The sequence below is a fragment of the Fukomys damarensis genome, unplaced genomic scaffold (genome assembly GCF_012274545.1).
Source record: "Fukomys damarensis isolate Sample0158 unplaced genomic scaffold, DMR_v1.0_HiC HiC_scaffold_13, whole genome shotgun sequence".
NCBI lineage: Eukaryota > Metazoa > Chordata > Mammalia > Rodentia > Bathyergidae > Fukomys > Fukomys damarensis.
In genome coordinates this window covers 20,669,363-20,680,862 of record NW_022900925.1, presented here as the reverse complement: position 1 = coordinate 20,680,862, position 11,500 = coordinate 20,669,363, and the positions used below count along the sequence as shown (strand labels likewise).

Genomic DNA, 11,500 nt, shown 5'->3' with positions numbered 1-11,500 from the left:
TTCCTCTCCTCTCTGCTTCCCAGGTATTATGGTTTGAGCAGCTTTCCTCCACCAGGCCCTTCTGCCGTGATGTTTCTTCCTTGGCGCCAGCTGACCATGGACTGAAACCTCTGAAACTGTGAGTCACAGTAAACCTCTCCTTCTTTAAATCGTGTGTGTCAGGTATTTTGGTCCCAGTAACAGAAAAGTGACTAATACAACAATCAATAGTTTCTCTATTCTGCAGTCCATGAGAATGAGCTCCAGCCTTCCTCTCCTGACTCTATATCCCAGGTAGGGTGTGCTGGTCAGAAGCAACCTGTCTTCCAGAGCACAATGAAATGTGCCAACAAACAAGTGATTGTTCATCTCCACCCTGAATTTGAGATTAGGGGATCCTGGTTCCTAGCATTAAGCTGAGGGATTTTTTTTATTTAAATTAGGACAGAGAAAATGATATGAAAACAAATATACAGCTCCAATCATGCTTAACAACACGGGACACAAACCAGGGAAGCCCCCGAGCCAGCCCCCTTTCAAAAGTAGTACCAGAACTGGATTGCAGGAGCACAGGCCTATAATCCCAGCATTCAGGAGGCTGAAGCAGGATCATGAGTTGGAGGCCAGTCTGGACTACAAAGAGAGACAGAGAGGGAAACAGAAGCACTACTACGAAGAAGCAAAGTACTTCAGGCTTTCTTATAAGAAAGCATATATGCTTTGAAATTATGCAATTTGTGGCTCATACGTTAATTTCACGATTGTAATTCTGGGCCCTAAAATCTTGAGTCATAGAAATGCTCCTCCTCTTTCAGTTTTTGCAACACAGATACCAGAAGAAAAAAGAACACACCCTTGGTAGATGTCACTGCTGATGCAGAAACCTCCTTATGGTGGGGTCTTCGCCAGTGCCTGAACTCTAGGGTCCTTAAACCTCCTTCTGGGACACACATGAGATACCTTCAGGATTCTCAGGCTCTCTCCTTCCATCCTCCGTTTTCAAATCCATCCCACCACAGACGATGCGTGAGTTTGACTCAATAACCACACATTGGAGGAAAACATAAGTACAAATCTACTATTCACCTAGAGGTAGCTAGGTAAAATGCAGGCATAATGATAAAAAGGAAATAATCAATTGTACAGTGCTCAGCTTCAAACCCAAACCTGTAAGAGGAAGAAAGGTCTCGGTGCCTCCAGGACCAGGCAGGTAACACAAATAAACAAACAGGTCAGGTGAGACCATCTAAGGTGAGAGTACAAGGAGAGGCAACCTCTACTTAGTTCTAACTGATTGTCCCTCTTTTAAAACTGCAGATCAGAACTGTCACACCTTCTGATTGCTCAAGAGAAGCCAGAAATTCTGATTTTAATATGAAACTCCTTGATTTTTAAAGGGCAGCTCAATTTTCTTGCAAACACTAGGAAGCTAAATCAAGCTGACAGTGCCCAATCTTCCACGCTCTTCTGTACAAATGATGGACGGTGTCTCCCCTAACTGTGGTATTAGACTGCCACTCTTCAGACACCACTTGCCATTGCAACAGAGGCATCCAAGCACAGCTGCAGTCCTGAGCCCTGGAGAATAACTAACTCTACAGGGAAAGTGGCGAGCTCAGCTGAACCACCCAGGCACGGAGCAGGCCACCTTGGCCACCTGCCCACCTCTAGGACTAAATGGCCGACTGCTCCTGCAGGAAGCCTTCAGGACCGGGGAGGCTTTTCTCTGGCTCAGAAGCCAGAGCTGCCTCTCGAAGGACTTCCAGGTGCTCCTCGGCAGCTGACAGGGACTGGTCGATCCAATCCAGGCCCCCGGTCAGGTGACAGGCATTCCTGGTCACCAGCACGAGATGACTGACAGACAGAAGTAGGGCAGTCGTCCTAGGGAGGAAAAAAAAGGATCAGATTCCCTGGGAAAGGAGGCATTTAGCACAAAATCCCAAATGGATACACGGTAGACTACCATTCCACACATTGGAGACCCTTCCCTGGGAGGTCGGTGGGAAAAACAGAACAATGGTTGGACACTCAAATAGATTTGTGGATGGCCAGGTTAAACAAGGTTAAATGAGGCATGTCTTGGAGCTTTTGTTGAACCTGAGAAGGCTTCCAGGGAGACTATAAGATGCTTTGTCTCACAAACTTATTTAAGGCTGCAGAAGCCACTTTCTGCAGCTCACCTATTACCATCTCCCAGAAGAGCGTTTTGTGCAGCATTTGAGAGCTGGTCAAGAGGATGAGCAGATCTCCGACTGCTGCCTCTTAAAGACCACCTTGAGCATCCTTTATTGATCACAAATCAATAAAGCTCAAGGATAGCTTACCCAATCTAAAAAAAAAAATTTTTTTAATTGAAAATCAAACTGAGGAGGAGTTTGTTTTCGTTTTTGTTTTTGTTTTTTTCAGTACTGAAAGATTTAGAGTAAAATACCTTCGATACAGTGAGTCTGCCGTATACACGGGGGCTATGTGACGGATTAGTAACCCAGGGAACAAAGAGGAGCAGCAGCAGGAGTGGGGCAGAGAAACCAAAGCGGAAGTCCTATGACTCACTGCTTATCAGCACCCAGTACACAATGCGCCTGGGAGAGAATCTTAAAAAGCACAGGAGCAGAGGGGAGGAGGAGGGGGAGAGAGTTTAATGAGTTTACGTCTAGTATAGAAACCCAAGTTATTTCATAGGGCCACGAACCCTACGTTAGGGGAGGGTCGGGAGGAGTGTCTCTGGGGTGCCCAGGGGAGGTGAGTACTAGGAGAATGTGTCCCCTCCACTCCTTGCTCTGCTCGCCATGGCCTCCTTGGCAGCCCTCACGCCTGGGTGTGTCTGCTTCTGGAGTCCAAAATTCAGAGGGACTGGCAGGGGAATGAAGGGAGGGGAGGCACAGCTAAAACTTGGCATGGCCAGATGTAAATCACGAAATTCCGTTTTTCTTTTGGTTTTGTGAGGCAGGGTCTTGCTTTTGCAGTTCAGGCTAGCCCTGAACTCACTATGTAGCCTCCTGCCTCAGCCTCCCAAGTGCTGGAATTACAGACGTGCACCACTACGCCCACAAAATTCTGAAACCTCCAACTGGTTCTTTCTTCTCAGGGGTTTCCGAAGGAAGTCTGGCCTCTATCACCCGGCCAGGCCTCGTCCACCAAGTGGCTGACGGCTCACGCCACAGTGAATTTACTCAGAACTGGGGCCGCCATGGGAACCCAGCAAAACAGCTCTCTCCACACAGCGTGATTGGCCAGGCTTACAGATGTGACGGGACAGTGAACCTCAGTGTGAAGAGGCAAGCAGGTGCATCACGCCTCTCACCGTGCATCCAGCAGCTTGGGGTCCAGCGGAGGGTACATGGACTTCACAACGTCATCCACTCTGAGGGGAGACAAAAGCAACCACTTTCAGTATTTCACTTCCCTTCCGTCCTTTTCACCTGCCCTCCTCACTCCCTGTACTCCAGTCCTTCTCCGCGGAAATTCCAGACCCTGTCTCCCGTGGTTCTCTAACTACTTCTGCTGGCTCAGTTGAAAGACTTCAGCTTCAGGTTACAGAAAACTGTGCTTCCTGGTTGTTTCAGTTCCGACAATGTAAACACAGGCGGTCACACACACAGACTGATGTTCAAGATGACTACTAAGTTAGAAAGGCAACCGCCAAACAATTTGTAAAGCCTGATAGGGCCCATTTGTATAAAAACAAACAAAAGCTATGACATGTAAGAAAAAAACCTGGAGGACTATTTATTTCCTGAAATTAGGAGGGAGCAGAATTACGGAGCACTCCACTTTGCAGAAGAGCTGTTTCTGCCATCTTTTAACTTTTATAAGCATTTAGTACTTTTGTGTTCAAGAGGGGAGGAGTCACAGCTACGGCAGTTACCCACAACACTAAAAAAAAAAGTCACAAGCTTGATTTAAGTTCAAACTGCTCCAGTGTGTGCCTTTTCCCACGTGATACGGTTCAAGGTTCATTTTTGTTTGGTCAAGCTCAGAAAGATAACTACAATCCATTCTCATTTGCAGAGTACAAGGTTTTGCTCTAAATCTTTGCCCACAGGCCAATTGCTAGGAAGGACAAATAAGGACATATTGTTTGGTTTCTTGAAAAAAGATGTCCTCATTCTTACTGAGGGCTGAGGAGCTGGTGGGGGAATAAAGAGACAGAGTTGCCCTGGTCACCTGTCTTGCCAGCCTCTCCCTTTCTCTCTAGTGCCCACGGAAGAAGCCACTCTCCCTGAAATAACAGGCCATAATATATTCTACGGAAAAAATGGAGAAGGGAATCGGCCTGAAGGAGAAAGTATGAGGGAAAGAAGACAAAGCCCCCACTGAATTTGGCAGCAGGGAGTAAGGAAGTAGTCCAGGGAGCTCGGTAGAACCAGGACGGCCCACAGGCACCAGGGCAGGCCCTCGCTACCCTCCCTGGGGGCATCATACCCTCACCTCAGCACACAGCCAATCCTGCTCACCCTCAAGACACCTCAGTGTCCTGCCTCTTCTGAAATGCTGCCTCCTAACTTGTATCACAGGGACTGTCCAGCCCCTTGGGTGGCTCTTGGAAGAGACAAAAAGTAGGATGAAGAGTCAAGCAGGTATAAGCCATGCAGGATCTCCAATAATAATGAGTGGGTGACCAGCAGAACGAGCCTGGGTAGGGACTGGCAGACACTGATACCAACCTCAAAGCTGCCTCCACTGGGGGCAGCTCCAGAGAAAGCCAAGAACTGCCCCCACTGAGTCCCTCTCTGAATGGCCTCCCTCATGCTTCCTCACCTCACTGAACTCCCTGGACAGAGTTTAAGTGCAGTGAGACATGTATCCCTCAGAGGACCTCACAGGCCGTCCACCCACAGGAAGCTGGTTGTCTTTGTTTGGCTCATCTTGAGGCAGGGTAAGAGCTGGTTCCTCATGATTTACCCGAAGCCAAGGCAACAAAGAAAGTGAGGCCCCTAGAACTGAGCAAAGGGGTGCTTCAGGGAAAGGGCCAGGTGGCTGATAAGGAAAACATCCTGAATTTGGATTATTTCTAGACTTGGGCATATCCACATACCAGCCACCAGATGGCAGCACAAACTTAGTACTGTCCTGCCCTTTGCTTCAAAAAAAGGGCTTTATTTTTTCTTTGCAAAGTGGAGCCCGGATGGGGGAGGTTGTAGTTGTTGATTGCGATCCTGCTGGTTGCCTCCCACATAGGATTTCTGCAAGCAGCCTGGAATTTAGGAGGTCAGTACATTGTATGGCTTCACCTCCCACCCGGTCCAGAAGGCTGCTGGTTGAGATGTGGAGCGGGGGTGAGTGAGGGCCACCACATCAGGCAGAGGTCCCCAAACTAGCCCACAGTACAGATACAGGCTGGGCACAAGGGCAGGGCCAGGAGGTCACTGGAAAAAGGAGGTGGGTGCCAGTGGGAAATGCTGACTTGCTGGAAGATGGAGAGTAAGGGAAGGCAGAAAGGAAGTCCAGCCGGAATGTGTCAGGGAGAAGGGAGAGGCCACCAGGGAGCTGTAGAACAGACTGTCAGAACCAGTAACACTGGAGGTATTCAAAAGCCTCTCAGAAGCATGCTGAAGGTGAGGATCATGGGAGAGTGGCTCAGCTGAGGCATCCCCATATCCAAATTTCTGGACGTATTTGAGACACAGACAACTAAAGGTGCCTACCTACTACAGCCTGGCATACCAGCTATCTTAGCTTCCCCCATGGAGTATGGGGACCTCAGGGCGCTGACCACTCACCTGGGGCTGATCCGCTTGGCCACCACAATGATGTCACTGACGCTGGCTGAAGTCTTCATCTTGGTCCCTGAGCCCATTGTCATGGCAACAAGTTTTTCTGTCAGAGTGTGACAAATCTAATGCAACAGAGAGAGAGGTGATGACGGGTGACCCGGTTCCAAGGGCTTCTGCCACCCTCACAAAGACAAATATGGCCCCATCTTGGGCGCTGCCACACAGCTGGCCCTTTACCGTAAGGCCTGAGAGGTAGTAAAAGGGATAAGATGAGAAGAAATGGGGTGGGGAAAGTATTGTGGGGGACACCTCAGATCAAGGGCACAGCTATGGCTCAGAGAAGTCTAAGCGGGAATAATCCATCCAAGAACAATCATGTGCTCTGACTTCACCTTCTCACTTAGGGAAAATACTGGACTTTCTATTCCTTCACCTCGCACGTAAATCTCCCAAAAGGACTATTTGTGGCCAAGTGCCTGCAGAAACAGGGCTGGACAGACAGCAAGTGTTCCCAGCACGCACATTCTCCAAATAATGGTACTCATTTCAACGATTTTCAAGGGTAAAACATCATTGTCAGATGATGATGAAAGGACCTTAGCAGTAGCAGGTGAGAGGCAAGCCCACGACCCATGGCCCTTTTCATCACCCAGCAACAGTAGTAGCCACCATCATCCCCAACTCCCAGGTTGTTTCCCCCAGCCTCCTCCGGGTGAGAACTGGGCATGTTCCTGTCCCTGCAAAGGAGGCCCACTGCCTGCTGTGTACCTGGGCCTGGAAAGGAGCACACCAGGAAGAACGCCCAAGCCCTCTCCCTCAAGGTCCCACCACAGGGTTCAAGGGCAAGTGACCATGCTCAAGAGTTTGAAAGCCCATGAGGAGGATGAGAGGCTCATTACTTTGATCTGAGCTAAGATGGACACTGATTTCAACTAGTAAGACTGTTCCCAGCCAATCCCTCTCCCTCCACAGGTGCCATTTATCTGACAGGTAAGAGACAAGGCCCAGTCACAGGACAAATACTGGGTGGAGAAGGAAAACAGAATTTGGCTTAATTGCCATAGTCATTATACCTATTTATATCTATAACTATACCTGTGTCTACAGCAATATTTATACATCCAAAGAGCTTCCTGGAATTAAAGAATAAGCCCAGACTCTGAAGCAACCATTTCTTTTTTTTTTTTTTTTTGGTGCCAAGGATCGAACTCAGGAAGGACCTTGTGCTTACAAGGAAGGCAGTGGAACCACTGAGCTAAATCCCCAGTCCAGAAGCAACCATTTCTTAGTAAGCTTTCTTTGCTCCAACAGAGAAAGCCAAAGAAGACATAGGACGAAGAATTCTTAGTATCTTGCACTAAGTGACAAGGTTGTCTTTTTTTTGAAATCTTGAATAACTAGACAAAGAGACAAAGGTACAGTTACTCGAGTGAAGAAGCTCTTATTTGCAATTAGCCTAACACTTGAGGATTATTACTCTATTCAGCAGAGTAGTATCAGGCAAGAATCACAAAACTAATGCTGAAATATAAAAATTACTGCAATGTAAATTGGATGCAATTTTCCAAAGACATCAAGCACTCAAAGTCTGCTGCCAGGCTGAAGTAGACGATTTGGGTTTTTTAACTCTGACATTTGGCTACTGTCATAGCCCAAACAGCTAGGTGAGACTTTCCATAACTGAAGTCCAAATACAAAAGTCAACTTGCTGAACAGGCCTGAGCTCTCTGTTAAAAAAAAAAAAAATGTGTGGGAAAAACACTACACAGCCTTGAGCATGTAGCTTTCCCCTCAGTTGGTAAAACTGTGGCTAGTGACCACGCAGATTGTCTGACCAGCAGATCATTGCGTTAAGCGGACCAAATGAAGTGAAGCCTAAAAAAGGTATTACGAACACTACAGTAAAACAGACCGAAAAGGTGGGTGCAGACACAGACAGTAGAAAATGCCAAGTGTCAGGGTGAAAAAAAGCCTCTTGCAAGGGTTCAGTGCACTTCCTAATGTCTCCGGTCTACACCTGCGGTGTTCCGGTGACTGCCCTGGATCTCAAGGGGAATCAGAGTATTACCTTCAAGATGGCAATGCAATGGGACATGAGACCCCTGGGGAGACAAGAAGAAGGCGTTAGTGCTGATCTAGAGAGCCTATCCCCACCCTGCTCCTCATCCAGTGCTGACCAGGGGCACAGCTGGATACCACCTGAGGGCAGTAATGCCTTGCTGTGAAATCAACAAGCCCAGGATCCTTTCCCTTGCCCCTCTATACCCTACCTAGTTCTCCAGCCAGCTCAGCTCCCCACCTAGCAAGCCATGCTTTTTACAACTCTGCCTTTCTGGTAGACTGTTCCCTTTGCCCAACATGCTCCCTCTTCCTCTTAGGCTCAGCCTGGTGAGCTCCTTCTAGCCCTTTATTTCACATTGAAAGATACCCTTTGTAACATCCTCCTAGACAGCCATCTTGACCTCTCCCACACCAGGCTACCTCCTCCGAGTGCTCACTACACCACACACAGAGATTCTCTATATCTCCTGTGATGCTATAATTCTAGTTTCCCCAACATTGAATATCTGTGGGGCCAGGTTCAGTGCCCTGCGTTTAACAGCCCACAAACATGTGCCCAGTGAACGGATGGATAACTGCATGGCTAAGGGGCTAGAAGTGGCACAAACTTCTCCTGATGGATGAAGAGGTCCCTGAGGGATGCTCAGGACAACACTTCACCCCTGGAGCCTGACTATCAAATTTGTGGGTATCCTAAGAACAACCCAAGCACATAGGGGTGACTTGATAACAATCTCTGCTGCACTTGTAAAGGCCTTGGGTATTCAGGTCTACAAAATGGCAGGCGTGTAGGGTACAAGGATAAACACTGTTGTGTCCTATTCTAATTTTCCCCAATTGAGGACCAGGGAAGCACCACTGGCTGCCCAGGGGAGTGCTCTGCCACAAGGAGGCATAAAGAGGCACCCAGGAGCCCCTTTACCATCCCCTGGGGGCTACAGGAAAGCAAAAAGTCCCAAGGCCTTACGAGGCATCTTCAATCCAGTCTTCATTCTCCAGAATGGCCTCAATGTGGGGGTTGGTGATGACAACATCATCCAGTTCTAATTCAGAGGGCTCAGACTGGGTCTCCATGGCACCAATGAGGTCCACAATGGGCCTGGAAGGAAAAATCTTGTTACAGTTTCAGGATGAGTGAAGCTGTTGACCTTCTTCTCATTGAAGCCCACTGACACAATCTGGGTCTGGATGTTCCCCAAAAGCCCGAGCATTAAAGGCTTGGTCCCCAGGATGGACTACTGGGAGGCAGGTGGAGCCTACTAGAAGATCCTTAGATCACTTGCCTTGAGATTCTACCACGTGATCTCTACCTTTGCTATCTAGCAGCCCCTCTAGAGGGATAAAAGCAATGGGTCATCCAGATCATGGACTACACACTCCAAATCATCAGCATTTTCTTTCTGTAAGTTAATTATCTCAGGTATTCCTCAGGTGACAGGAAGCTGACTAATACAACTACAAGAACAAAAGGAGTTGATAAATACAGCAGAGTCTACTTGTCCTGGATCCAAACCTAACCAACTATATAGTTATATATATATAGTTGATGACAAGGGCGAGGGCTAAGTTAAGGAAGCAGCCAGGAGCACCATAATAGGAATGAAACCAAATCAGATGAGCTTCTGAAAGAGTAGAGCTATGATTATACAATTACAAAGATGTATTAGACAGAGCTACTCTCCTTCATCACTTATTTGCCTGTCAACCCTACATTGTATGGAAAGGACAATGTTCCTATTACCCCAGCCTACCTGTACCCTCTACCCAGTCTGCAGAATCACTCTTGGGAACCACCTTTATCTCCTCTCTATGCCCTGCTTTGGAGAAGTGAGAGAAGTCACAAAAAACTTCCTCCTCCACAGGATTCTTTAAATCCTGAGATGCTGTGGCATTCTTTACAACAGCAGAGCTTTCCTGGATTATTTAAATGGGCATTTACAAATTATTGACTACTCAACAGATGTGCTGCTAGAACTGACAGAAGGATAACAAAAACTAAAGGGACAGTTGCCATGGTCCTCTAAGGACCTCTAGCAATTAAAACATCTTTAGTTCAGTAGTAGAATGCTTGCCTAGCATGTCCTAAACCCTGGGTTCAATTCCCAGTACCCCACCCACCTTCCAAAAAAATCCCTAAACTGAAAATAGGATCTTGTTTACAAAATCTACTTCACCTAAAATGCGTCATGAGAAATCTGCCGTATGGAGATAGACTGGCCTATACTAGGATTTTACCATGCGGAGTATCTGTGGTTTAGATGTGTGACTGAGGTGGGCATGAGATTTCTGTCCCCAGGGTTTGGTTGGAAAGGGATTTACCCTGTCCCATTGCTAAATGGCCTGCTGTGTATAGATGACTGTGCCTTCAAGCTAGGTGAACCTTCTCAACAGCTCCGTGAACAAAGAAAGAAGTAGCTCAGGATAGTGGGACCTTAAGGAAGATTTTTAAGCTCTGAGGTCTTTCCTAGGAAGACCAGCCTCCAGCTACCATTTAGGAGAGAGAAAGTTGAACTCGTACGGCCGAGCACTCGACTGCTCGTGCTCCTCTATGCTTTGGTGAGAGTCTCTCCTTCCCCTCCACAGGTCCACTCACTTGGAATCATAGCGCTGCAGCAGGTCTCGGGGCCGGCAATAGCGCTGCCTGCACACTACCACCAAGGCTGCAAATGATGCCAGGAAGATGGTGGCCAGCACGCTTATGGCAACAATCACCACAGTCTCCATGCTTCTGGCTGGCTCCCAACTCAGCCCTGCTCACATCCTCCACACAGGACGAACACGAGGCAAGGCAGACCTAGCAAAGAACCCATGAAAGAAGTGACAAATGGGGCAGGCAAGGGCATGAGACAATAAGTTTCCCTAAGTCACCTGCAGAGACCTGAGGACCTGAAGATGATCAAGATGTGCTTTATGCCCTGCTCAAATCTGCCTTTTCTTTTGGGAAGGCTGCTTCCCAGTTGGACCAGGATGGGTTTTTAAACCTGGGACAAAAGGAATCATATTACCTAGCACCAGTGTCTTCACATCTACAAAACCTGGGCATGAAAGAACATCTGCTAAAGAAGGGGAGACTGGGATCACGCTGACAGAGATCTGTGCCAGGCCTGTGTTCATTCTCCCAACCACAAACAGTGAGGAAGGCAACAGTGTTCTTACTATTAAGCAAGGAAAGTGTGGTTCAGGGAGGCTAAGGAATATGTTCATGTCATCAGAGCACAGAAAACCACCCCCTAAAACTGAAATGGACATTCACCTTCCTTTGCCTTTCTGAGGAGGAAAGAAGATGGTAAAAATGTTCCACCACTCACTGACTATTGCCTGGTCCTACTCAGGAAAACCTTTCACAGTCATGCATGGCTCAGGGTCACAGGTATGTCCTGACACAAGTGTCATCACCAGAGTGTATTTATGCAAACTAAGACAGCTATGATGACACTAGATGATATAATCTGTTGTATATGTGATCTGTCACTTAATGAAACGCCCTTAATACTGTCCAAAATTGTATTGCAAACTCACAGAGTCTGCACAGAAACAAGGGCACCTCAGAGAAGTGCTTACTCACAACATTGTTTCTCTGTGGGCTTCCTACCTGCATACCTTTCAGCAAGTCTCCCCCCCCCCCCCCGCTTTAATTTCTTTGCCTACAACAAGGACTGCTCTGACTTAAGAGTCTCTATGAGCCAGAAGAGTACATGTCCTCTATTTGCACTGAAGTCTATGCTCCATGTCTTAGAGGATCC

General features: G+C 47.6%; 1 protein-coding gene across 1 annotated transcript; it reads right to left on the bottom strand.

Annotated features, from left to right (window-relative positions):
• Positions 1 to 378: 378 nt before the first annotated feature.
• Positions 379 to 10,571, bottom strand: Tmem98 (transmembrane protein 98). Its single transcript, XM_010642389.2, has 6 exons — positions 10,351 to 10,571; positions 8,725 to 8,856; positions 7,765 to 7,798; positions 5,703 to 5,818; positions 3,284 to 3,343; positions 379 to 1,860 (listed from the first exon to the last, which is right to left on the bottom strand). Exons 1-6 carry the CDS (start codon positions 10,479 to 10,481, stop codon positions 1,653 to 1,655), a joined length of 681 nt encoding a protein of 226 aa, XP_010640691.1. The 5' UTR covers positions 10,482 to 10,571; the 3' UTR covers positions 379 to 1,652.
• Positions 10,572 to 11,500: the final 929 nt, after the last annotated feature.

Coding starts and splice junctions, on each gene's coding strand:
- Tmem98 (XM_010642389.2), bottom strand. CDS start 10,481: ATGGAGACTGTGGTGATTGTTGCCATAAGCGTGCTGGCCACCATCTTC. Junction 5,819..7,764: donor ATTGCATTGCCATCTTGAAG/GTAATACTCTGA, acceptor CTGTTGCATTAG/ATTTGTCACACTCTGACAGA. Junction 3,344..5,702: donor GCCAAGCGGATCAGCCCCAG/GTGAGTGGTCAG, acceptor GTCTCCCCTCAG/AGTGGATGACGTTGTGAAGT.